This window comes from Lagopus leucura, unplaced genomic scaffold (genome assembly GCF_019238085.1).
Source record: "Lagopus leucura isolate 7727_CA_CO unplaced genomic scaffold, USGS_WTPT01 Super-Scaffold_100002, whole genome shotgun sequence".
NCBI classification, from domain to species: Eukaryota; Metazoa; Chordata; class Aves; order Galliformes; family Phasianidae; genus Lagopus; species Lagopus leucura.
In genome coordinates, this window is record NW_024962263.1 from 69,329,899 (window position 1) to 69,357,253 (window position 27,355).

At 40.3% G+C, this 27,355-nt stretch overlaps 1 protein-coding gene across 2 annotated transcripts in view; it reads left to right on the top strand.

Moving 5' to 3' along the window:
- Positions 1 to 27,355, top strand: part of CPQ (carboxypeptidase Q) — a 159,450-nt gene that overhangs the window by 20,035 nt on the left and 112,060 nt on the right. The window contains exons 1-3 of one of the 2 annotated variants that reach the window (XM_042868775.1): positions 264 to 432; positions 631 to 1,081; positions 12,621 to 12,828. In XM_042868775.1, the coding sequence (XP_042724709.1) occupies positions 310 to 432; positions 631 to 1,081; positions 12,621 to 12,828 (782 nt within the window). In that variant the 5' untranslated portion in view covers positions 264 to 309. Of the gene's footprint in view, positions 1 to 263; positions 433 to 630; positions 1,082 to 12,620; positions 12,829 to 27,355 lie in introns of those variants that run through there. The other variant, XM_042868776.1, reaches the window with a different exon arrangement.

Genomic DNA, 27,355 nt, shown 5'->3' on the forward strand with positions numbered 1-27,355 from the left:
GCACCTCTCTGCAGTGCTGCTTTAGGAAGTCACTCCTTAACTGATGAACATGTTAATAAAACATTTGATTTCTCTGGTAATCACGTATTTGTGCAGTGAAGAAGTTAACAATTTCTCTGTAGGCTCATTGGACTTAAATTTCTGTGATGTATTTCTAGCATGAGGGAAAGTGCTTTCCTGGTTACGAAGATAGAGATTAAGAAGCAGTTTTATTCATGAATGGTTTAAGAAATATTTTTGTCCAGATGTTTTGTGTGAAGACATTGAATTCAGCACTTCTGACAAATCCTGCTTCTCCAGAAGGGAGCTATGGAGCTCCTATTGGATGGGAGCAGCTCAGGGTTTTTATTCAGTGAAGGATGTGATTGTTTAAAGAGATGCTGCATTCCACAAGCATTTCTGAAGACCACAACAAAGGCTGTGTCCAGTGGTGTAAGTATCTTTTTCATTTGTTTTCAATAATTGTGTCCTCAAGTTGATTTTGCTTTCCTGGCAGTTCTGATCAAAGCGTTTTCGTGATAAACTGACTACTTTACATTTTGGCTTGTCTGCCAATCCAAATAACAAGAGAGACTTGCTGATAACTCTGTAATTTTTTTATTTTAATATTCTTCTTCTCTCTTCCAACAGGCCATCTGTAGAGAAGAGGAAAAAATGAAATACCTGTTCTTAATATTTTTCATGAACTTATTGCCACAATATGCTGGCAAGTCTTTGAGCAGAGATGGCAATTACCCAAAAACATTTGAAGACATTAGAAATGAGATAGCTGGCTATTATGATATTGCTAAAGCTATAATTGACCTTGCTGTTTACGGAAAAGCTCAGAACAGATCTTATGAAAGATTGGCTGGTTTTGTTGATACCATAGGACCTAGACTAAGTGGTTCAAAAAATCTAGACGCAGCCATCAAGTATATGTACAGTGCCCTGCAGAAAGACGGGCTGGAGAATGTGCACCTGGAGCCTGTGAAAGTACCTCACTGGGAAAGAGGAGAAGAGTTTGCCATGATGCTGAAACCAAGGAATCACAGCATTGCTATTTTGGGACTTGGGAGCAGTGTTGCAACTCCTCCGGAAGGTAATACTTATGTTTTAATGCCAAACTGTATCATACCTCTAACAGTATTTTCTCTCAGTGGACAAACTAAAGTTTAATTCCTGCTAGCATGGTTCTGCAGGACATGGTGCTAATTTACCAGTACTTCTATGCCTGACGTGGTTGTGGTGCAGTCTGATGGTTCAGTTTGTTTGAATGGAGCTGTAAAATTCCAGTTGATTCCTGACCCTCCTTTAAATCTGTGCTTTGACTTGAAAACTCGTTTGCAAACATTCTGCTCCTCTGCTCAGGATAGTGGGCAATTTGGTCCTGTGATATGGGCTTATCTGGCTGTTCCTTTTTTACTGGGCGAGGAGACTTGGGGAGGTTGAAGGGGGGGGGGGCAGACAAAACCCTTCTAGGTAGGGTGCTGAGCTGACATGTGATTTCTGCTCTTCTTGCCATGCTCTGCCCTGCCAAGCTCAGTACTCCACTCTGGGGAAAATAAATAAATAAATAAATAGATGTCAAAAAGAAGAGTAGAATCTTGTGCAGAGCTTGCAAAGTGCCAGCCCCTTGCTAAGCATGGCAATTGGTGTCTATTTGCCCTTCCTTCTCCCCGCTTCCTTCTCCTCCTTTCTACTTGCTGTCTCAGGCTTGCATGGATAAGTTTTTGGCACCTGCTGCTGAAAAGTGTGCTGCCTTTGAGTACAGCAGTACACTTTGAGTACATATATGATGTGCTACTTCAGGAACAAGAATGATCTTTAGAGCTCAGCAAAAAAACAGTCTTTTTCAGCTCCCAGAAATCATCTTGCTTGCTAATGAACTAGTATGTAAGACTGTCTTTTTGTACATGTAAGTGTGGCGCTTGCTGTGTAGAACTTTCTTCTGTCTGGTATAAATAACAGTAGACTTACTCCTAGACAGCTTCAAATGCTATCATGTTCCTTTATAAGGAAAGAAATTTAGGATGTAAAAGACAACATTCTATCATACTTTTCTTACAAATTGTACATTTTTTCTGATAGTGAGCTTTTTGATTGAAATGAAGCAAATTCTAGGCTTTTTTGTTTAGAAAAAATGCATAGTCCTACAAAATATGACAAAATAAAATGGTGACACATAAGATATGTTTGGAATAAATCTTAATTGCTCTGAGAAACTGCTGCTGTAAGTTTTGTTGGTGGTATTTCTGCCGTACTCAAGTAAATTGCCTAAAATGCAATACAACTGAAACCATTAATAATATCTGTTTGAAGCTTAGTGCTTCGGTAGAATATTTACAGCAAAGGTTAAACCTGCAACTTACTTTACATCCACTGCACTCCTATTCCGGGCTTCCTAAAACACAAGCTAAAATTAAAGTGGTGCTTTGGTGTTAGGCAAGTGTTACTGAACCTGTAAAGAGAACTGGCAGTTTAATCTTGGTGGACATTTTCACATTCTGGGAAGTCTTCTTGCTGCTGCCTTTCCTCAGTTGTGCACTCACTTGCACTCACCTGGGTTTGCCTTTTGTTTATTTGTTTTTTTTTTAATCAACGCTCACAGTGGCTAACTGGATCCTTCTTTCTTTGTCTTTAAGCATCTTATTGTACTGATGATTGAAGATTGTTTTCAGTGCTGGTTTCTACTGTCAGATGCTAGAAATGCAGCATCATCTTTCTTCCTTACCTTTTTTCTTTCCTTCAAGATTGGCTGTGTGTCTGAAGAGGTGTACATATTGGTGTGAGAAAGCTGGATGGTAATCAGCTCTCTTCTGAAGAGCAGACAGCTTCTTACACGTGGTGGAATCCTCCTGAGGAAATTACTTTGTTTTCACTTAAAACCTACCCTATTGTTCGTGGCAAAACCTATCCTATTGTTCGTGGCTCTTTAGATTTCTTCTACCCTCATCTCGCTGTGTGGGAGCTGTGGCAGGTTGCCATGCCCACAGCTCATCAGCCCCCTGTAAGCCCTTGGCTCCTGCTATGAGGGCTGAGTGGCCGCAAACTGACAAGGAAGCCAAGGGAAGCCCCCAGTCTCTGGAAGCTGGGAGGTGTGCTGCTCAGTAGGCCCTAAAGTGCACCTCATCTTGAACATGGCATGAAAATCATATGTTTAAGCTTTTTAAAGCCACTGCTTCATTGCTTCTGAGGAATTTATTCCCAGATTCTTCTGCTTTAACCAGCGATTGTCACTCTACCCTTTTCTTGAGAAACAGGGATAGAAGGCAGTACTGACATACAGTGCATTTAAAATATTTGAACCATTTCCCTCAGTCAGGGAATATCTGATTTCTCTTGTTTTAGCCAAGAAGCTGTGGGAACGTGAGTCATCTTGTAATCAAAATAATGCAACTTGATACAAGATGTTTAATGCTGATTCTGCTGGCATAGCATTGCTGTTGCTGCACAGTGAGGTCGTGCAAATCAGCCATGCTTGGTTGTGCCAGGAGAGTGAGCATTAGCTGTAAGATGGCTGCTTTTTGGTCTCATAGTTACTGCCTACAGTCTCGGAGCTGTGCAGGCGATCCCAAAGGTGCTAGGTGTTAGCTTAGAGGTTGGTGTGTGTTTAAATCACTGTATTCCCACGGGGGTATGTTTCAGACATCTCCGTGCTCAAAATGCTGTCTGTAAAGTCGTGACAGAACCCTTCCTTCTCGGCACTGCTGATCCCTGCTGACACCAAGGACAGCACTGCTGAACTCTGTCCTTTAGAGTCAGTGTGACGGCAAGAAGGGGTGACCCCACCTGTTCAAAGGTAGGCACAAGAGGCTGTGTCTTTTGCATCCTCTCGGCCATTTTCTGTATTCCTCCTATTCCTTTATGTGCCACCAGTCATGAGAGCTGATGAGCTAAGAAAGTAGGAAACACTGGCAGAAGATTTAAAAGCTGATTCTCTTCATGTGTGTTGAGTGTTTCATACTGGACTCTCCGCATTCCATGTGTGCCCATGAAGTTCTTCCTGGAGCTCTTCTTCCAGAGCTGTCTGAAGGGCTCTTTATTGAGATGGCAGTACCGTAACAGTGGTTAGAAACCTGGCTTCGGATGTTGGAAAGAGAGGGTTTGTTTTCCCTTCTGTGTATGGAAATTCAAACCTATCTTTCCTAAGAGTGACCAAATAGGCAGAACACGTGCTAAGTTTGCTCACTTTCCATTTCAGCGTATGCTGCAAATGCGTGGAAAAAAATCCACAACACTTGGAGAAAGAATCAGGAAGCCCTCAGTAGTAGTAGTATTTTTGCCTTGGACATTAAGTCAGTGTTGAGTCCTGGTTAAAAGGGGTGTTTCACTTCCTGCTGGTGTTCTACCTAACTCATGCCTTTGGGACTGAAAACCATATGGGACATGGACAGAACTTTGTCCATGTCTTGGATTTGCCTGGATTTACCCACTTTGGCCCAGATATGAGTTTGGCTCAGAGCTGCTTGTCTCACTGGAGGCTGAGACAGTTCTGATGTGTAGGATGCTTCTTAGTACCTTGAGATCTCATGGATAAAGTCCATGTTTCTATATCTTCTTTTTCAGGACTAGGCAATGTGCCAAGATGTCAAATTCTGAGATTCAGTCTGATTTGCACAACAAAAAGGGCACGGTGGGAAAGATTATAATTTTTATCTAAGAGAAAAAAAAAGCTCTATTTTCACTTTTAATGTATCCCAGGATTTGAAGGTGTTGGGTCAAAGAGAAAGTTTTTTTCTTCCTTTGGTCTTGTTACAGTGAGGAAGGAACTTTCATGCTTGTAGTGTTGGGGAGAAGAGAAACATGAAATGCAGAGTGACCTGGATTTCTAGAAGTCAGCAGAGACTGAAAATGGTTACCACCTCAAAGAAATGTATTCCCAAGTTACAAACAGAATTAAATGTTAGAAAGTGCTCAGTTTAGGGGGCTGAGAAACCAGAGATTTACCGTACTTAGTCAGTGTCCTTGTCTTGTTTCCAGTGTTTCAGCATTGGCAAAACATACAGATATATATAGAGAGGTTGTGTTGTTTTCTGGTAGTGCTGATTATATCCCCAAAAATCTGAGCACAACAAATATAATTGTTGCTTTGAGTATCCTATAATTGAGGAAAAATAGTAGTTTAGCAGATGTTTGACCATAAAGTATCAAAGAAATCTTTTTTTTTCTTCATGTTTTTCAAAATGCACTTTGTTTTTCCTGATAGTTGTCTGACCCTGACATTTCATTTTAAAGAACTACCGACAAGGAGAATAAACTCCAGAATGCATCCTGTCCTAAATGCCTCTCCTAGAAAGGAACATCCTCTGGTTTCTCTGTACTGTTTGTAGCAGTGAGACTGAAATTAGGTGAATGTAAAAATGATACATTGGCAGACTTTTTTCCTAGTTTGTTTGTTAGAGTTGTGGGATTTTTGACTATCAACAACATTTGGTCCAGTCTTGCTCTTACAGAAGGTAGTGGGAGTTTTGCCACTTATATAATAAGAATTTAATTCCAGACTGTTACTTATAAAATAGGAATGATAATGTGTCATGAAGCTGTTGAAAGTGTGGGTCATTGCTGTAGGCTCAGTCTTTTTAAGCCAGGGATGCTGCTGAAAGTAGTGATCTGGCCTCGGTTTTGTCTGATGTATCTTCCCCCAATGCTGACCTTCTTGTTTCAGTTCTCAGCAGTGAAATGAATTAGGAAATTCAACTGGATTAACAGAAGGCCAGCAAAAAAGGCAATTCTGATATGTAACAGAGGAATTACCCCTGAGTTGCCAGAATCTTAGGTGACCGCTGGTCTCCAAGGAGGAGGAAGGGACTCGGGTACCTGTCATGATCAAGGGTTCGCTGACGTGGATGGAGAAAATCTGAAGCTTGAGAGAAAAGTGCAAGACAAAGCACTGCTTCCACCTTCAGTGGATCCCCGTTTTTCAGTGCATATGGTGCAGTTGATTCATATTTTAGGATCATGAAACTAAGTCTTGAATGCCTGGATTGCTTTTTTTATTACTTAGAACAACACTGTGATAATAAAATAATAAAAACTGCTGTTTTTCTTGGAATGTAGAAACTCCTATTCCTTAAGGACTTTCGGTGCTGTGGTGTTCAGCAGTCTGGCATCTGGAACAGAAGTTAGGCTGGTGGCATTTTGAGGATATAGAGAGTGGGAGTAGCACTGTGGTTTGGGGTGAGCATGCTGTCTGGGAAGGACGTGGGTTCCAGTCTCTGTGTTAATGGATATGCATGTGAACTGTACAAACTAGTAGCAGCAGAAAAATTAATCTTCAGATTAATTCACCTCTTCATGGTGTCACTGAACTTAAGGTGCTTTCCTGGCAGCTGGGAAGGCCAGGCTGAGGCTCCTGCCTCACACTAGTGGTGCGTAGTTTTCTGAATGTATGGGAAATGTGTGTACGGTGCTGCCACTCCCAGGGAACAGCCTGCAATGATTGGCATCTATTTCTCTTATAAGGGAAGGGTTTCTCTCAGTGCTTCTTCCTGACTTGGACATGGACATGTTCAGCAGCTGGTTTTTCTGGATCCTGCATGATTCTCCATGCAGGCTGTACAGCAAGCCCACATCCTTTTCAGGGCTGTCCTGAGAGCATCAGCTGCTGCCATGCTGCTGTAACAGAACTTTGTGCATCTGCTGCCCTGCTCCACTGTTTCCCATGCTGGGTGTCAAATACGGCCTTCTTGCTGCAGGGTTTACTGCTGCACAGTAAGCTATATGTTAATGAAACCAAGCTGCTGTGGTAAGATCCCGTACTTGCTGGAAATTGTAAGTCATATTTGTTGAAAATGTAACTATTATATACTGTTTATTTTTCTCTCTGACTTCTTAAAGGACTGAGTAATATATTTAGTCTCTGTGCTGTGCAACAGAACTGAAAAGCCTCATCCTTTTGGATAACTCTCCTATGTAATTTTAGTTTTGTGAAGTAGTTCTATTTTCTGTTCCACAGAGTAGGTGAGATCACATTTTCCAAAAGCATATTCATATTTTACAAAAGAATACTTCCTGATAATATCCCTCCTCTTCATTTCACAGTTTGCCTTAAAATATTTGCTCTTTTCTTCATATTACAGTTGTTTTCAACACATTGATATGCATTGATGGGGCAAAGATGTTGCTTGGTGTTAAGACTATTTTAAGTTTTCAGTCGGTGCTAATAGCTTTTGAGGGAGGAAAAAATGTGATGATGTGAAACTTTCATTTGCTTTAGTCAGACACCAAACCTTATTTTGATGAGTGGACCCAGAATTTGGGTTTGTTTTTCTGAAAATCTTGTTGAATTCTATGGAACCTTTGGGGCAAGCTGAACTACTTCCTGGAGAAAGCTCAAAAGCAACATGCTTATAAAAATATGTAAAAATGTGATGGATGCTAGCTCTTATTCATGACTTGCAATTATAGAATTGCATATACTAGTTAATTCTTCATTGAAAGCTGTTCCCTTGGGAAACATTTGGCACAGGCCCCCTTGCTAAGTGATAACTTTGTGTAATCCTTTGCTTTTCTCAGAATCCAAGAAAGTCTTCTCCTGGACATTTAATATGATGATGTTAAGTACACCATACATGGAGTGCTACTGCAGAATAGTTTTACTTTTGTTTACTTCAGAAAATGCACCAAAGCAGAGGTTTTCGCTTTGCTCCTTCTGTGCTCTGGCAGATGCACACAAAAGAGTCAGTTCTTTCTTTTAGTAAAGCACAAAGCAGAACAGTCAGGAGCAGCGTCCTGTTGTGGTTGGTGTGGCATAAACAGGAAGAAAAAAGTCCTCAGACCTTAAGATAAAGGTCAAACATTGAAGAGGTAAGACATAGTTGAGGGAAAAAATGTTTTCTGGGCTGATTTTAGAGGTTGCTAAGCCTTGATAGTATGTCTTGGCAAGTCCCTTACCCAATTTATTTTTCAACACTAAATTTGCCTTTTCACTCTCCTACTAAAAAAATTTCTTCTATCCCACAGATTTCCCCTCCAACTCCAAAAGAATAACTTGATCAGCCAGTCACAACACCTTGAGATTTCCAGTAGCTAAAATCAGCCTGGATTTCAACACCTTGATAGACCTTCAATACCTTAATGATCAGATTTCTGTTTCCTTCACCAGCTTTGTGAGTGGGATGAGGTGCAAATGGGGAAATCTGAGGGAAAGTAGCAGTGGACAAGAAATAAAGGCATCAGCAGTGTGGTGTCACTGCTGTGTGGAGTAGGGCCACTGTCTTCAGGGAGGATTCACACGCTGTTCTCGTGATGTGCTGCTGCTCCTATTCTTTCTTTGTTGTCTTCCTACCATGAAGAAGCATCCTGATTTCCTGGTCCTGGTATCCTGATGGTTCTGGTGACAGTGAAGGCAGCCCTTTGTCCCTCCTTCTGCCATGGCTTCAGGGGCTGGGACGTGTTTCAGATGTGTTGTTCCCCAGGTTAAACCTCTCGACCATTATCAGAGCAACTGGAAGTGTTTTGTGTTTTTATGTAAAGCAGTATTTGTTTACTTATTTTCAATGCATAACACACAGGGACGTTTAGTGGAGATTTGATTGGTGTCTCATCCAAATTTGTTGTGTCTAGACCTGGAAATAATGTATTTTAATTGTTTTAAGCAAAAATTGCCCTGTCCATCAGGGTATTTACGTGGCAGTGGCAGTGCTAGTAATATAAATTAGCAACATCACGATTCCACTGTGTGATGTGTAAAAGAATTTGGAATTCTTATTCACATGCAGTGTGAATTAATGAAGTATGGAAGTAAGTATGGATCAGTGGTTCACTTGCTGTTAATAAAAAATATGTTGAATGATGACTACATTTGTATTTGTAACTAGATTCCCAAAGGACTGTTACTGTTCACCTGGATGACAAAAAGGAGACTGTAGGGAAAAAAACCCCAAAACCAGCAATATAGGCCTTAATTGAGTAATCAGCAATTTACTATTCAGTAAGATTAAACAGTATGCAAATGATAATTCTTTCTGACTTCTCTAAATTCTTTTTTTAATTCGGCATCTGATAGTAACTAACTGGATCAAATTTGTATGCATTGAAGAATCGTAGGATGGTAATAAAAACTGAGACTGGATTCCCGAATCTCAGATATTCATGATGCTCAACGCATTAAAATCTTGCCGTGTCTTGCCCTGGTGTGGCCAAGAATGTCAACAATATTCTGTATGAAGTTTCACTGAGTTGTTCCAATAGGAATTCATCAATTCCTAAAACGTGATTATAGGGTGGCTTTTACCTTTTTTCTTGCTCTTCTTTGAAATCTGTTACTAATATAGACAAATGCATAATTCCAGGTACTGAAGTTTCTTAACTGTTTGGTGCATTTAATCTTGAAGAGAGTAAGTTGCCTCTTGGGGGAATTCCCTTTTGAACTAATCTAATTCTAGCATCTTTGCTGGCAGGTAAGCAGGTGCTGGGAGATGGCTGTCCTGATAGAACTGCTCATGCCAAGAAATCAGGCTTCTGATGTATGGCAGCAGTACAGACAGCTGATTTATGGGTGCTTTTTTAAAATACATATTATTGGACTTTCTGTAGCTAATCAAGAGTGACTGTAATCCATCTCACCTTCCTCCTGCCTGCGAAGAATTTCAGACCTTGCTAATGCATGCAGTGCCATTTATTTCGATTGGCAGTGTGACCAACGCTGTGGCTTAGCCAAGTGTTCAGATAGAAACATACACCTCTGTGTACAGAAGACTGTAGTACTTCAGTTCATTGCTAGTTCCCGTCATTAACATTTTTCCTGTACCTCAGTTCTCAGAAATGGCATGGTGCAGTTTACTGGTTAATACGAGAAATGAAAGGAAAACCGTAGCACTATACAGATTCTTCTGCTCACTGGCCAAGCCAACAAGTATGATCTTTCACACTGAGAGAACTACGTAGGCCTCAGCTTTGTGCTGTCAGCCAAATTTGTCGTGTTCAGAGTTCTGTCTTCTAGGCTTCATGCAGTTTACTTAATTATTCCCAAATGTCTTTCATCTCTTGGACTGTGCAGGTTATAATCTCTGTATTTTGCCTAAGTAAGCAGGCAGTTCTGCTCCCTCTTTAAATAGGTTTTCTGAACGCTTCTGTTCAATAACACACAGCCAAGCTCTGGATCAGGTAATGACAGTAGTAAGGATAGAAGAGCATTAGAGATGGGGAGCAGAGCTGTGGGGCACTGGAGTGGTGGGAGATGCAAGAAGAGTTTGGTTGGTTTGGTTAAAGGCTCGGAGAGGTGAGACACTTCTCTTTATTAAAAGGAGCAATTAATTATCCTTTAGAGAAACTGTTGGGCTTTTTGTTTCATTTCTGCCTTTGCACTGGAAGTCTTAGGGGCTTTTACATGTGTGTTCACATATTAATTTAAACTAAATATTGTTCTTGTCGCTTTAATAGATGAGACTGAAATGGAATCAAGTGGGGCTAAAATGCAAATGAGACATTGGATTAGTCACAAGTTACACCAGTAAACTTTGTTTTGTTATGGAAAGTGCTGTAATTGCTGCTTTACATATAACATGCTGTCATTTAAGTTAAACTTGCAGAGAGAACCTTTGTTTTATTTTGTCGAAGGACAGCTTTATTTAGCTGCTTTGGGAACACTGAGAAGCAGGAGAACCTGGGCTGGAGGTCTCAGCTCTCATCCTTGACTTTAACTGCCAAAAAGCACCCTGCATGAACTCCTGATGCCTGCCTGCAGGGCAGGGCAGTAAATGTGTTGGTCCTTGACACTTCTTAGGTATTATGGATAGTTTCTAGCTGCCTGTGGCATTCTTTAAAAACCATCCAGGGTGGGTGTTTGTTCATTAATGCAGTAAAGCAGTGCCAACACCACTTACACTCCTTGCTTCTCTTGCTGAACAGGCTGCAGTGCAATGTCTGTCCTCCCAGTGCAGAGCTACATGGCCCAAGTGGAGCGTTGGGACTGGAGCATTGCAACTCAGCTGCAATGGGAGCAAGTATAAGATACAAATTGCAGCGTCAACCTACTGAGACCTTGCATTTTCTTGTGGAAAATGAGATTTTGCAGATAGCTGGCTTTATTTCCAGTGGCATGGTTCCATCTGCAGAACAATTCTGTCAGAGGGATGCTCCTTAGTAGGTGTTGGGACCTCCAGTTCAGTAGACACAGCTGGTCTCTGTGAGCACTCTCGCCTACCTGCCAACAACAGTGAAGTAGAATTTGAAGGTGATTCTCTGCTTTGGCTCTTGGTGCCTCTTTTTGTAAAGCTAAGAATCTGAATAGTTATTTGGTTAAAATTTTTACACCTTTCACATTAGGTTAGTCATGTAGCTAAAATCCACTGGCCTTTCCTGCAGCAGTTGATGTCTGCTGCCCTCTTAAGTGGTGCTTGCTTAGGAAACCAGACTTTTTGTATGAAACAGTTTCTGTAAGGTTTTGAAGTGTACTATAATTTGAAAGAAGCCATGAGCCTGGATATAGATGCTGGGAAAGGTGATCTTCCTGTATTTTTGTCAGTCCTTTTTATGTATTACAGCTCTAAATACAAAGCTAAAAGCTCTAAAACTTATGGGGGGGGGAAGACTTTCAAGGAGGAATATTTCCTTTTTCAAATCTGATAGTTTGACTTCTTCAGCAAATCCTTACTCCTTACCAGGCCCTTGTTTTTATTTTAAATTTTTCAGTGATGGCTTTTAGGTGAAATGTGCAACATGAAAATTTCAGGCATCCATTCTGTATTTGGAAGAAAATTCCTAGCTCACACATTGTTCAGGAATTTCTACTTATCTCTGTAATCAATCAACAAAGTCAGATTTTAAACACAGTGGTAATTTGAATGAATTACTTTTTAAATGGCGTGAAATATAGCTCCCTAATTAATGTTCTGACAAGACAGAAGCATTCTCTGGCTTTGGAAAAAGCTGTTTATATATAAATTCCTTTTCTTTTTTTTCTTTCTTTTTTTTTTTTTTTTTTCTTGAGCAAGATAATACAGCTGTTTAAGATTATCCCAAGTGTTAAAAACAAACAGCTGGGTGGGATGTAATTTGGCCTGTGTGAATAGTTTTCCAGAAGTACCTGCCTGTGTTCTTGTATCAAAGCTGAGAAACATGGGCGCCAAAGGAGAGTTCAGTAGAACTGTGGTGTTCTTCTGAATTAAATATGAAGGTGTTTTGTTGTTTGTTTTTTTTTTTCTTCTTTTTAATTTATAGACATGCTTCAACATTTTTTAAAGCCATCAAGCTTTAATTTCTTTTCGCTTATGGATTTAATAATTTTGTGTTTTAGTCTATAAATATATGCTTTTATGTGTCTGATGTTAAGCTAAGTTGGTTAGCAACATATCAAAACAATTCCATCTTTCTTATTAATCCCATAGGCAGCTTTTGCAAATGTTTCTATGCTGTTAATGATTGCAGTGAGGCATTAAAGCACATTTAGAGAACAGAATTCCTTCCATGTCTCCCTCATGCCCTTCAAGTGTGGTACTGCGTGTAGTTGGTTTGGGGCGCTATTACTGCTGTTTAGTACTGGTCCCCAGTGAAGCTTTTTACACGGTCTTCCTTTGCCAGTAAGAAATTGGGTTTGCTTTCTTGTGTTCTGTGCAACCCATGTTTTTCCGTCTGTTAAAACTGGCTTTTGGAGAGTTACAAGAAAACTGTAAAACCACTGTAATGTTTTCTTTCAGGAATTACAGCGGAAGTCCTAGTGGTAGCCTCTTTTGATGAACTGCACAGAAGAGCTCAAGAGGCCAAGGGGAAGATCGTTGTCTACAACCAACCTTTCATCAGTTATGGTGAAACTGTGCGGTACAGATCACTGGGAGCAGTGGAAGCTGCTAAGGTTGGAGCAGTGGCATCCCTCATTAGATCCATTGCTTCTTTTTCTATTGATAGGTAAGCATTTTTTTTCTTTTCTCCTCACGTCTCACATTTCAGCCTTTACTTCACATGTCATTTTTGGGTGGGCATTTTTGTTTTTCCCAACTTAAACGTTGCCAGTTATGAGTGGGTGTTCGGTTTTGAAACTATTGGCTGCACGATAGTTCTTTTCCCTTGTGCTTTGTCATTCTTTCAAAATGTTTTCATTTTTTGTTACTGATCCAAATTGTGATTTTTTTTTAATTTTTTTTTTATTTTTAAAGAACTTCCTGTATTCTCAAGGCTAGTATAAATATTCTGAAGTAACCAAAATCATGTCTGTGGTGACAGCATGTATCAGACTATGTGTGATAACTCTCTGTATTTCACTGGACTGTACGTGCATAGTTTTTACTGTATTGGTAACTTCCTAAGCACTAGGCTGGCTTGTACTAGATGAAACAGTAGTCTGCTTCAGACACCATTAATTCAGAGCACTTTAGAAATAAGATTGGTATTTCTCACTCTGTTCTTTAAATAAGATAGGCTGAAACCATGTTTTCTTGTATTTTAGATGTCTTAGTACATTGGCTACTTACCATATATAGCTGGTAAAAGAATTTTTTTTTTTAATCTGAAGTTTTTTTCTGACTCTGAAATATTGTTCATAAAATGCTCATCTGTGTTGAAGAAAACAAGTTGAGGCACAGAGAGAAAATGGTGAGGAGTCTGGCCATTGGGTACACACTGTTATTAATATAGCATTTTTAAAATACGACACAGTTGTTGGTGAGTCTAATGCCTGCAGTGGGCTTTGTCCAACAGCCTGCTGGCTGAGATGAGAGATCATACAGGCTCAGAGCTGGACTGAGGACTGTGGATGAACCAGAAACATCCCCAGTCCTTCCCCCTGGAACTTGAGCTGTGTGATGAACAGGATCCTGTGTGGTTGGAGACAGGAGTAGCTGGGTGTTTAAGCCATTTCGGAGGAAAAGCTTAACTGCCTGGCAACTAAACCCCTTACACAAGGTGGTACTGAAGAGATGCATGGGTACTGATGGATGGGAAGCTGGACGTGAAAAAGCAATATGCCACAGCCCAGAAAGCCAACTGTATTCTGGGCCACATCAAAAGAAGCGTGGCCAGCAGGTTGAGACAGGTGATCCTGCCCCTCTGCTCTGTGCTAGTGAGACCTCACCTGGGGTACTGCATCCAGATGTGGAGTCCTCAGTACAGTATGAGACTTGGGCCTGTTGGAGCACATCAAGAGGAGGGACACAGAAACGATCTAAGGAATGGAACACCTTCCTTATGAGGACAGCTTGGGAGAGCTGGGGCTGTTCAGCCTGGAGAAGAGAAGGCTCTGGGGAGACCTAATAGTGGTCTTTCAGTACCTGAAGGGGGGCTGTAAGAAAGAAGGGGACAGACTGTTCAGCAGAGTATGCTGGGATAGGACAAGGGGAAATGGTTTCAAAGTAAAAGAGAAAGGATTTAAACTGGGTATATGGAAAAAGTTTTTTACAGTAAGGATGGTGAAACAATAGAACAGTTGCCTGGAGATGAGGTGGATGCCCCATCCCCAGAGACATTCAAGCTCAGGCTGGCAGGGCTCTGAGCTACCTGTTCTATCTGTAGGTGTCCTTGTTCATTGCAGGGGAGTTGGACTAGATGACATTTAAGGGTCCCTTCCAACTCAAACAAGTCTATGACTCTGTGGACTTTATAAAAGTAAGTGGTTCTGCATTTTGTAATACTATTCTGTTTGGCTTTGCGTGTTCCAAGTAGTGCATGTTATTTGTTGCTACCCCCAGCTGCCCGTTAGGTCTTTACCCGAAGAGTCATCGTTATCTGTGGCTAACCTGACCCTGAGTGTGTACCACACTGGAGACATGTCCTGTTAGGGTAATGGCATGGTTTCTTTTTAATCTGTGGTCCTTGGTTTTGTTACTATAGAAGTGAAGGCTAGGAAGCAGGAAGAAGTAGTATAGCATTGGGTCTTTCTTGTGGCTGACAATGGGAAGTGGCTGGGGCTGGCATTTGGAAGCACTCTTGAGTCCACTATTGAGGTCAGAATCTAAGTGGTCACATCTGAGCAGTGTTAGAATTGTGCAAACCTCATCATTTGTGATGCTTCAAAAAGTGTGAGAAGTGAAGTAATGTCGACTAACTGACTTGGATCATGTGCTATGCTGTTGGTGTTGTGCTTGATAACATTTTTATGTGTTTCATATGTTCCCCTAAAGAAGCTGACATTATGTGCTTAAATTGCTTTCTTGAAAATAAAGTATTTTGAATTCAGATACTGTCCAAACCATAGTAGTGCTCCACAAATGTATCACTTTATAATACATTTTCTAGTACTAATAATGTTCTAGTAAATTTAACACTGTTGAACAGAAAGTGGAATATGTTTCAAAAATAGTTTTATGGGGGGGAAAAAAAAAGGTATATTTTGCAAATAGCCTTATTTGTTATCATTAGAGAACATTGTAATCTATGACCTGTTGATTGTCTGAAAACCAGAAGATGATCTGAGCGCTGATCTTTCCGCTCCTTATTTCTGGCACCCTGCAGAGGCATTCATTTGAAAGCTGCTCTTTGCATCTTCTGTTTTCCAACCTGTTTCTGGAAGTGTTTTTTACGTGTAATGGAAATTGTAGAGATGTGGAACAGAGGTAGAAGCTCAAGGTAGTAAGGCCTGTTCATGAGATCTGAATACTGTGTTACAGTTATATCAGAATTGAATGAAAAGAGAGGAAACATAGCTGCCAAATGCATGTTTGTTTAGAACCATTGAATCCTTAATCTATGCTGTGAGCTGAGGTGTCAAAAGCAATTTCAAATTTAGATGCTGCCAAGAAGCACTTTTTTCATGGAGTGTACTTTCTGTCCCTTCCACACTTAGCTTCACTTAGGAGTTTCTTCTAGGGAAGGAGGAGGAATTGGTTAATCTATTTTTCCCTGCTGTAAGAGAAGTATTCAGGCTCAGTCACTTCTGCCCCTCCATGGTGCCCAGATCTGTGTTGTGTTTCTGTCAGGAAACAAGCATTGCTGCAGACAGAATGGATTCTCCTGTATCTGTGCCTCCTCCTGTGTTTTCTTCTGTTCCCTGTTTGTGTCCCCTTGTCAGTCTATAGCTGTGCTGTGCTGGGCATTCTGCTGGGATGCAGTGCCTCTCTTCAGCCAGCATCTGGGGCTCCTCTTGCCTAAGCTGCTTCTTAGCGTGATTAATAGCAAATGCTGCATTGCTGGAGGGAACAAGTTAGAAGAGTGAGAGATGAAAGGTAAAGTGCTGTTGAAAGGCTTCTTAGTATTGTGAAATAAACTCCTGCATTCTTCCAGTTTGTACACTACTACTTTGTTGACCAGAACCTTCACTTTGGAGAGCCCCCAGTCCACATATGCACCTCTATATGACTAAGTGATAATGGTATTAGGGCAGTTTTCCAAAGCAAACATATTAGAAGAAAGTATCCCCCTAATACTCACTGTCCCACTTCCCTCAGGTCACCGAAGGGCAGAACTTCACTGTTTTCCCTCAGTTATATCAGTGTGTTTTTTAGTGTGGGGGGGGTTTTTTGTTTGTTTGTTTGTTTTTAAGATTGCAACTTATATTGAACAGGGCCTGTTGCTACTCTGTTTGCAACAGATTAAGCTGGCTAAAACAATGAAAACCTCTTCACAGTGTGATTTCTAGGTGATCTTGCAATGTGAACAATATTGGTAGCTTAAAAAGAAGTGCAGTCTAGTAAATCAGCATCTTAGGCTTATTGAGGCAGGTTATTAAAGTTTACTGACAGGATGGAATTGGTAAGATCCCAGAGTGAATGAAATCAGTGTTCTCTTACTGGCAGCCTGCTGACTGTTCCTTGGTCCAGAATTGGCAAGCAGCTACCATGCCGTCAAGGGCAAAAACTGTGGATCCTGAAGGGAACCTTTGAGCAGAGGTAGTGTGGGCAGCATATTTTTCATTAAGGTATGGTACTAGAACTGTAGAGAGCATAAAACTGCTTAGGGTCTCAGGCACCCCAAGTCTGAACGAGGGCAAGAAGGAATGAACTTAAACATTGCTTTATTGTTATTAGAGCTGGTGCCAACTCATCAGTGATAGTGAAGAGCTTTGTTTTGTTGAGTTTCAAGGGCAGAGTTTGTTTAGGGTTAGGACAAAATGGTAATTGACTTAGAAATAAAATTGCCTACACGGTCTCTCTTGGCTTGTTCGAAGATGGCAGTACTTCCATGGCGTTTGTTACCATGTAGTCCAGCTCTTCTGTCATGTTAGGAGAGATCTTGAAATTGTCAGTGTTTCGTGTCAATGTTTTGTGTCAGAGTCAAATGATTCTGCTACTTCATAGGTGTCACCTTTCCAGTGAGTTTTGATACTCAAGAGAAAGTCACAGTAACAAGTTTGCCTTGTCCTCCTTGCGAATGTTATGACTACCTGTCTTCCAGTGACAAATTCCAAGGTGTTGGCAATTTGGTGGTGAAGATGCTGAAAATCTGTATATTAGGAATCAAGAGTAACAGAACTACTCTCAAGGAACCTTCTGAAATAACATGTATTATTGTAACTAATCAACAGTGTTCATAGTATTTGTTTTTTTTGCAGAAGCCAGGATGTTGACTTTTTTTTTGCCTTAGTAGCTTGACTATACTGTGATTAATGGTCTTGTACAAATTGAAACATGTTGTAGGTGTATTTGCTGTTGTGTGCAATGAACTGATGAGTGTTTCTCAGTTTGTGGTGGATATTATGGCAAAAATACTCAGTTTACAAAGCAGAGTTAGAAAATGTGGTTGTGATAAGGTAGCCACAAGTCTACTCTTTTACTTCCTAGCTGTAAGTTTTTAGAATGCACTATAGGCAGGCCAGAGATATCCATTCACTGTTAAAATGGTCCATGGCATTTGTCTTGTGTGAATATGCTCTTATCAGTGTGAGACTGTGAGGACATCTTTCTATTCCTTGAGAACCACAGATTAGATAACGTTGTAACACTGCATCTTTCTCTTCTTTTTATCCCTTTTTTTTTTTTTTTTTTTTTTTAATTTTTTTTTACCCCCAGTTGGTTTATCTGCTTTTCCCACATAAGGTAACAGATACCATTGGTGTATATACATTGTACCCTCAAAAATGTATCTGGCATTTTCTTTTCCTTTCCTGCCTTTCTTTTCGTTCTTCACTGCTTTGTAAACAATTCATTCCTTTCTTGATCGCTCTGGCAACGTGAGTGTCATTTCTTGGCTCTCATGTGCTGGCACAGTGACTTTTAACACATCACCTCTTCCTAATGCTAATGCTTGGTCTGCTGCCCTTCGTTCCAGATGTGAAGCTTCCTCCTATCATGGATATTCTGGCTTAAGGAAAGTAGTGGGGATGTTCATGGGGATGTTCATGTTCATGGGGATGTTCAACTTCTGCTCTTTCTGTCAAGTTTTCTGAAGTCTGGAATGGCACAGGAGTTTTGATAGCATTTCTTTTGCTTGTATTTGAGGGTGGTTTGTTTGTTTGTTACTTTTTTAACAAAGAGATGCATTTGACCTTTAAAACTGGTGTGTTTTCATTGAAATGCTATACACTCTGGTTATGATAGCTGACCCGGAGGCTCCTTTCCCTCCTGTTCTGCCCCTCCTTTTACCATGCATGCCAGTATACTTAATTTTGCTGCCATCTTAGTGGTCTTTCTTAACTGCTGTGTTTAAATGGAATTGAATTTCAGCTGGTAAGCGCTCCAGAGAAGCACAAGGCTGCAACCTGTATAGTAGCAGTTCTTTATTAATAAGAGAGTCAGCATGACCTGAGTCCATCCTACTCATGAGAGCTGTAGGAGAGTCCCGCAGCAACCCTCCAGCACTGTGTGTGAATCAGGCTGAGCAGACCTGTATTCTCTTCCCTGTATCAGTGCCTGTGAGTCAAGCAGATAAGATATGTCACTGTGCCCTAGAGGGCTGCCTCTCTTCTGTGTTTAATGGCCTGGGTCACCAGCTATTAGTACGTTTCTAAAAGATGAGCTGTGTCATAAAATGATTTCTGGAGCTCTGCAGCTAACTACTTCTTGCTTGCTATCTTATTTTATTTTACTTTAAGCATTTAATAAAGCAATTTCTATGAACAGGTAAACCAGTAGTCACACTAAATAGGAGTCAGGTTTGCCATCACTTATTCTTCAGTAACATCATCTATTGAAGCATGAGACTGGCCATTCATATGGCTCTTTAATTAAAAAAAAAAATAAAATAAAATCTTGGGCACTTGAGCTTAACTAATTTTTTTTATTGCATCTGATACCCATTGAAAGGAAAATAGCAGAATTGTTTTATGTATACAAAACTAAATAGGAATTTTGTATTATTAGTTCTTGTAAGTTTTTGGTTTTTTTTTTTCCACTTCCCTCTGTACGCTCTTCTTTTACTCTGGGATAGTGACCTGGTAACTGCAGGATCTGGGCTGTGGAAGCCATGCAGCCTCAGTGTATGGATATATTTTAATTCATCTGTAAACTTGCTTTCCTTTATTTTTTTTTTTCTTTTTTTTTTTTTCTTTGCAGTGGAATACATTGTATCTGGTTCACTTGGAATTAGGGAAAGTATTTTATTGGTTGTTTGAACTTCCTCCCCTTCTGATTGCTACAAATCCTTATTTTAAAACATTTTTTCCCCACCTGATTAGTTAATAATAATTAAAAAAACAAAACCAAACAAAACCCTTTTTTTAAAAAAAGCTACAATTAAAGCTTTATGGTTAACAGAGACTGAGCATATGTTAGCAGTTGGGCCATGCTGTGTACATGATGGAGTGCATCTTCTGGCTTAGTTTCACTAGAATGGAATCCAAGACTTGCACTCCAGGTGGATCACTTCAAAAGCTCAGTCTCTCTTCACACTGAAAGGCTGAAGAGACATACCTTGTGAGACCTCCAGAACAGTTACGTAATCTGCATGAGACTTCAAATTGTTTGTGAAGTAGCTGTCAGATGTGTCCTCTGTGATATAAGAATCACTGTGCAAATGCAAGTTGTTGCTTGTGATTGCCAAATGGTGGTTCCAAGAGGGGACGTGAACAGAGCCAATGCTTTCTGTATGTCACGGAAGATGAAGTTAGGGATCATTGGAAAAGCTGGGGAGGGACTTTCTGTAAGGGTAGCAACAGGATGAGGGAAAATGATTTCAAGTTGGAAAAGGGTAGATTTAGACTCTATACTGGGCATAAATTCTTCACTGTGAGGGTGGTGAGACACTGGAACAGGGATGTCCCTAGAAGCACTCAAGGCCAGGCTGGATGGGGCTTTGAGATGTCCCTGCCTATGGCAGAGGGTTGGAATGAGGTGATATTAAAGGTCCCTTCCAACCCAAACCATTTTCTGATTCCATGATCATCACTGCGTTTCAGCTGAGTGTGGCTCCTCGATGCTGATGAGTATGTACAATCAGACATTATTAGTGAAAACTGTTTGATAGAATGGTGGAACTAGATTTCCTTTTTATCAAGGAAGAACGTGGAGAAAGGTCTCTTTTAAAGGGAGAAACTCACTGACTTAACTTTCCAGAAGTAATGTTTTCCAAAGGATGTCTGGGACACGAGACATTTCTTTGAGTGTAAAAACAAACTATTTCTGTAATCCGTTAGTGAAAAAAAAAATACACTAAATTTACCTTTTTTCCATTTCGTTTATGGTGCTCAGCTGGTATCTGGGATTTTTCTTGACCACTTGCAATGCTCTGTAATTCGGATACTGGTGTTCCAATTGTACTTCCAGGGAGCTAACAGTTGTCGGAAAGGCTGAAAATAAAGACTTTGTGTATTACTTGTGGATCTGTTGCCTTCATTTATTTTACTCTGTAAACTTTCTTTGCTCGTTGCCATATCACAGTGACAGAGAACCTGTTGTTACTATTGCCTCGTTCTGGTTTTCAGGTGGCTTTTTTCCTCTCTATCAGGTGCATTTTATACTTACAGGGTGAAGTGATGGTTGTGGACTATAAAAATCTTTTGAGTTGAAGGTGACTCTTAAAGGTCATCTGGTCCAAGCCCCTGCAACGGACAGGAACAGCTACAGCTAGACCCTTCTAGCCTGACACTGAGTGTCTCCAAGGACGGGGCAGCCACCATCTTTCTTGGCAACCTGTTCTAGTGCTTCACTATCCTTGTTGTGAAAACTTTTTTCATTATATTCAATTTAAATAATCACTGTATTAGTTTGAGACCTTTCCCCCATGTCCCATCACAATAGATCCTACTACAGAGGAAGTGGTTTCAAACTAAAGGACTTATTTTCTTTCAGCAGGGGAGAAAACGCACTCTTGGTCAAGGTAGTTTAGAATTATCTGTGAGGGAGCTGGAAAACCGGTCAGCCTGATGTTCAGAGTCCTCTGTCTTGATGCTGCAGAACTTCTATAAAGTCTTCTTGTGAGTAGGCAGCACCTTCTGGCCATTTTGTGTAGGCTTGAGGAGTGCACGGACATGCGCATAGCAGGAAGCTGAGTGGTAGCCATGGAGGTGTAGCAGTAATTCTGCATTGTGAAAAGGAGCAGCAGGAAAGACTGCTGTCTATGAGCACTTATCACTTAAGGATAGTACAGTCACAAAAATTGTTCATAGGAAACCTTTCAGAGAGAGATTGTCCTGGGGCAATATCCTATGGTAACAGGATACAGCAATATTTTCTTCTGTTCTCCTCAGTGACCAGAAAACAAAGATAAAACTCTCATTTGCAGTTGTAGTAAGGGGAAATAAGAACATACCATGTTTTGTAAGTCTCTGGTGGGCTTGTGAAAGATTCTGGTGATGTTCATAGCACTGCGTTGTCTTGCTCCCCTAAGAGGTATGAATTGGCGGAGTGCTATGGGATTTATTTTCTCGTCCTGCACTTAAGGGCTTTCCCTGCAAGATGTCTCAGTATACTGTTGACTGACAATTCATTAATTTTTACTTTGCTTCTTGTGGTCCCTGAAGGCCAAAATGCCAGACTGCATCTCGCAGTGCAGTCTTTCTGCTTGTTTTTGGGCAAACCCTAGCTGACAGCCAGATAACTTGCATGTCTTAAGGAGAAATGGAGCCTTTTGCTAATATTCCACAGTCAATAAGATAAAAAAGAACAGTTTTATTCTGCCTTTGCATTCATTGCTGGTTCACATATATAAAGATGTTGACCTTATAAAACTGCCACGTCTTGAGTTTCTTGTACTGAGCTGTAAGGAGTTACAGCTGTGCTTGCTGAGGTCGAGTACTGGGAATTTTAGCACTTTTATGTGATTTCCTGTTAATTTAACCCTAATCAGTTCTGGCACTCTTTAGTAGTGTTGGCCTCTTCTGAGTCTCTGAATGTCTGTGCCTATGAAAATACTGTTAACAAGTTCAGAACCACCTAGCATCATCATAATGTCTTGCTCCATCAGTTGCAGGTCCTGTTTTGGTGCTCTTGTGTTGTTCAATTTTCTTGATTAAACCGACAAGCGTCTTACCAGTATGTGGAGTCCATAAATACAGAGGATAAAGGGAAAACCTGACAATGAAACTGCAGACAAAGATTTCTGAAAAGGATCTGAGTAATACTGTACCAGCAAATTATTTTTACAAGAGGTGTGTCTATTTCTCATCTGCTGATAAGATGTGAGAAAGATGTAGAATGTCAGTTCATTTTACTGTAATTCTCCATACTTTTTCCACGAAGTGTAGCAGTGAGGGCTTTACCTGGAGAGATTATGAGCTGATGAGCACATGACTCTGGACAACTGCTAGAGATTCAGCAATACCAGAATGTATCAGAATCATACATTAGTTGATGTTTGGGGAACCAGAAGACAGGAGTTGGTCTCAGTGGGTCCCTTCCAACTTGTGATATTCTATAACTCTACGATTCTAATACTCATCATTGAAAAACAAACAAACAAAAAAGGGTATTGAGGGTAGGGACTGTGCTCCTTGATGTATAATGGGATTACTCTAGTAATTTCAAGATATGCTGCAAGCTCTTTTTTTTTTTTTTTTAAATCTTGAGCTGAAACAGTTTGTATTGTGGTCTACTGTATAAATTTCCCCACGTATTCAGTTTTATTATTTTCATATTTTGGTTTTTCAGTCTGTACTTTCCAGTAAGTACTGTTTCCATTTCCTATACTGCTCATTCTTTCTCAAGATTTTTTTGGTATTGTTTTTGACATATAGATATTATTTAAAAAAAAAATTACCTTCAAGTTACTGAACAGTTTTATTATGTGTGCACTAATGTTTTATTTATGAAACGTGCTGAATGTACTGTAGGACATCTGAAGTATTCTTGTCAAGGTTTACTGCCTATTTCCAAAAGTGAGCACAAGTTTGTGTAGGGACTGACTGGTTTTATTTGCTCTAAAACCTATTTGATGTGTACAACAATATGTTTTATTCCAATATGTAACTTTTTACTTATGACCTGTAACACAAACAAGCAAACAAACCTAGGTGCCACTTGGTGAATACACCTAGTGTGGTATTCAGCTGTTAATATCCATAATCTCTGTGCTTTATGCACCAGGCATGCAAAGGATTTGGAAGAACTAATTTCTCATTTTGTATTGCCTTGTTTTCTCAAATGTGGGCAAATATATTGTTTGTTCCAACATACTATGATTTCTCTTTACAAGAATGGTTGTATTATTTTCCAGCTGTAGGAGGCCTCTGGTTTTGCTAGTTCTTCTACTTCCTACGGTTGTGCTTGTAGCTTGTCAATGTGGTAGGATGTTTCTATGTTATTTCATTAAATGCTGTCTTCACATAGGATGGTCTCACCTGGTTGCATTAGCTCTATGATGATGTGTGTTCAGGCATTTAAGTATCATCATAGAATCATAGAATGGTCTGGGTTGAAAAGGACCACAATGATCATCCAGTTTCAACCCCCTGCTATGTGCAGGGTCTCCAACCACCAGACCAGGCTGCCCAGAGCCACATCCAGCCTGGCCTTGAATGCCTCCAGGGATGGGGCATCCACAACCTCCTTGGGCAACCTGTTCCAGTGCCTCACCACTCTCTGTGTGAAAAAATTCCTTCTAAAGTATGTCTGAAACCTCTCCTGTCTCAGTTTAAAACCATTCCCCCTTGTCCTATCACTATCAACCTTCGTAAACAGCCGTTCCCCTTCCTGTTTATATGCTCCCTTCAAGAATTGGAAGGATCAGGTAGGATCAGCTAGACCTGTTTGTATAATGGAGCTAGAGATTTTTGGCACAGAAATTTTGACTAGCGAACCTAGGAAGGTTCAATACTGTCATGGTTATTGTTTAGAATTCTTTTCTAAATAGATCCTGATGTTGATAGCCAACAGTACCACCGGACTCTTCCCTGTAAACGTAATGTTTTTTGCCTCCTAAGTGTAGCCATTAGAGTTACTCTAATCCTTTTCTCTAGCTTTGGTTCCCCCTTCAAATCCAGTCACCTGAGCCTCCCTCATTGTGTCCATCTTCTTGCATCAAATACTAATTCTTTGATCTTCCTGCAGGGTAAGGATAAATGGTGAAGATCCTTCTCCATCTGGTTTAATAAATGAGCAATGCCAACTCCTGTCTCTGCTCTGCCAGTAATGCCAGCTTTGATTACTTGCCTCTTGCCTTCTCCTTCAGGCACCTTATACTTTATCTCTCATGCTGTTTCTGTACTTGGGAGGATGGTGCAAATTGAAAGCTGTGTCTTTACTATCTTTCAGCTTTCCTTTTTAAATTGACCTTTGGCTTGGGATTACAGATTGTACCCACATATCATTGCCTGGGTAGGTGAACAGGGTCTTTGACTTCTATACTGTTTCACCAATACCCTGTTTTTCTAGTCAATCTCAGCAGTAGTTCTGCATTGGCTGTCTAATGTAAATACTGCAAATACTCTGTGAAGTGTAGAGTTCCTGTTTTTTTTATCCACTCTGATTTACTATTTTTATATCGACTTCATTACATTACTGCAATAACGACTACAAAGTCAAATTTCATCTCAAGAAAAAATGTTGAAACCATTGTACCATTTATCTTTGGAAAATCCAGACTGATTCTAGACATTTGTGCACAGGACAACAGAAGATACTCGTGATGAGGGAGAATAATCACAGGAATTGATTAAAAACAGGGATTGTGAAGTTCCATTCATCACTCTGCCCTTGTGTTCCCCAGGGATCCTGAGCAGCTCACTGCTCTTTCTCTCTTCCCTTGTTTAAAAACAGAAGTAGTATTTTTGGAACACCAATGTAGTATACCATTTGTGCAGTCTGCTGGGAAGAGACATCATTAGAAGTTGATTCTTCTAAACTGTGATCACGTTGACAATAATAGATTATGCTGTAATTTGCCTGTACCAAAACCAGTAGTAGTTGCATTGGGTGGCTACATCTGATGAATAATCTACTAAATTACCATTGCTTTTTGTTTTGCAATAAAGGTGTGTGATTGTTAACATCTGCTGGATTGAGAATCCAGGTTGTCTTAATACAGATCTGTTGAAAGGATCTGGCAGTTGAATGACAGAGAATGGAGTTCATTATTTTCAAATATCATATTTTTTAGTGTAAATATTTATAACCTATTGGTTGATTGCAGCTCAGAGGATTTGGATTTTGAGTTTAATTCAATAGCAACTCACTGTGAGATTCTTGAAGCTTCTGGAAACAGCATGAAGGAGCTGGAGTTTTGTAAAAGTAGTTTCTTTGTAACAGATCTTTATCATCAGGGAGAACATTAAGGCTAGAAATTAGGTCTTGGGTTTGAAATGTGATTGTGGCAGAGGTCTGAGGTTTGGAAGAAGGATGCTCACAGGAGGAATGTAAGGAAGGCTTTAATAGTTGTTCTATAACCTGTGTAATGCTCGTTCTTTTTCAGGGTGTAGAGCATGGTATTTCTTTGAGGAGGATCTGTGTCACTCTCTTCCTGCAGTCTCCAAAGAAGAAGAAAGCAACTTTCAGAGCTCCCAGTTTCAGGCTATGAGAAGGCTGTAGCTGATCCTGGGGAGGCATGGGAGAACTAGAAAGAGTTTCAAGGGACCAGACAGCTTGAGCATACACTTCATATCTCCAGAGAGGGTGTTAGAGTGGACTAAGTTTGTGCTTGAGCAGGGAATCAGCACTGTCCAGATGCTGCCAGCACCTGGAGTCTAATATCCTGGTCTGCTGAGTTCAGCTCAGAGATCATCAGACACTGGATGCAACTCCACAAAACTATTTGTTTCTCTTTTTTTTTTTTTTTTTCTTTTTGCTTAATTTATAATGCTGAAAATTGAGGAAAACAGAAGTTGTATGCTGCAGTACCGGAGAGAATTCTGATATTTCAGTGTTGCCAGAAACGTGATGTGAATAGGCATACCCATGAGAAAACTAAGCAGAGCTACTTAGAATAATAAGTGCAGCTGCAGTTTATGATTTTAGAAACATAAATGTTTTTCAGTACCTAAAATTAGGCTTCAATCATATAAAACTTTGTATGGTACTTCTCAGCAACACTCAGTGATGGATTCTTAACCCTTTCCCAGATAGAGCTTTCCCTGTCTTATTTCCCCATTTTAGCCTTTCCCATTTTATTCCTCTGATATTTTGGTGTTACTTACTGTTAGACTTGAGAGTTAGGGAAAAGGTGGCAGAATCCAGGCAAGTGGGAAAAGTTGACAAGTAACTGAAGAACACCACTGCAAAGCATCAGAAGTGTTCAGGTAGTGTTTGTCCTTAAGATTTTCTAGTGAAAGGAAAGGAGACTGCCATTCATTCCTCTGAGAGTCTTCCCCGTAAGGTGTCTAAGTTGAAGTAGCTAATTAGTCATGTGTTTATTAATACAGTTATTTTTTTGGAGAGCAGTTTGAAATGCTTAGATCAGTATCAGCTCATTGTGGATGTCCTTGGCTGTGTATCTATTTTAGCAGAAGATACGATGTAGAAGGAGAAATGCTGTTGCTTTTAGGTCTAGGTGAGTCAAGAAAACAACAGTATTTCAGATCACTCAGCTCAGTTTGGTATACTTTGGTATACTTTGGAAATTGTGGGATATTAGGAAGAGCATCTGTGAGATTTGAAGGGATTTTTAGTCCAAGTATGTTTTTAGCTGAGAAGTTCTGACTACAAACATGCTGTTTTCCACCTCCACAGTCAGAAAGACCGTAGGGGTTAGCAAGGAGTGCAGCTCAGGATCTGACTTTGTGGCTCAGCCTGGCCACCAGTATTTCAGAAGGATGCTGTCAGAAGGGTCTGTCTCCCATTAAGGGTTTTGGTGTTGACAGGTCAGGGATTTCCAAGGAGGATGATTTTTTTTTATCAGCATCTTTGCAACCAGGCCACTCAGTAGGTTTAGAGCTCTGGTTTTGAGGCAGTAGGAAGTGGTACTGTGTGAAGTTAGCATAGGTCATGTCTGCTATCAGCTGACATTGCAGGTAAAATAGTTCAGTGTCTAAACTGTGGGTAAAGCACTATGCTCTTAAACCAGGAGTTTTGTTAATACTGATATTAATCAATGGACCCTTTATGTTCATGCAGATGAAACGACTAAAAACCCACGCTGGTGGCTGAATACAAAGGCTTTGCAAGCTGCAAGTCATCTTTGGGCTGCACTTCAGAGAACAGCT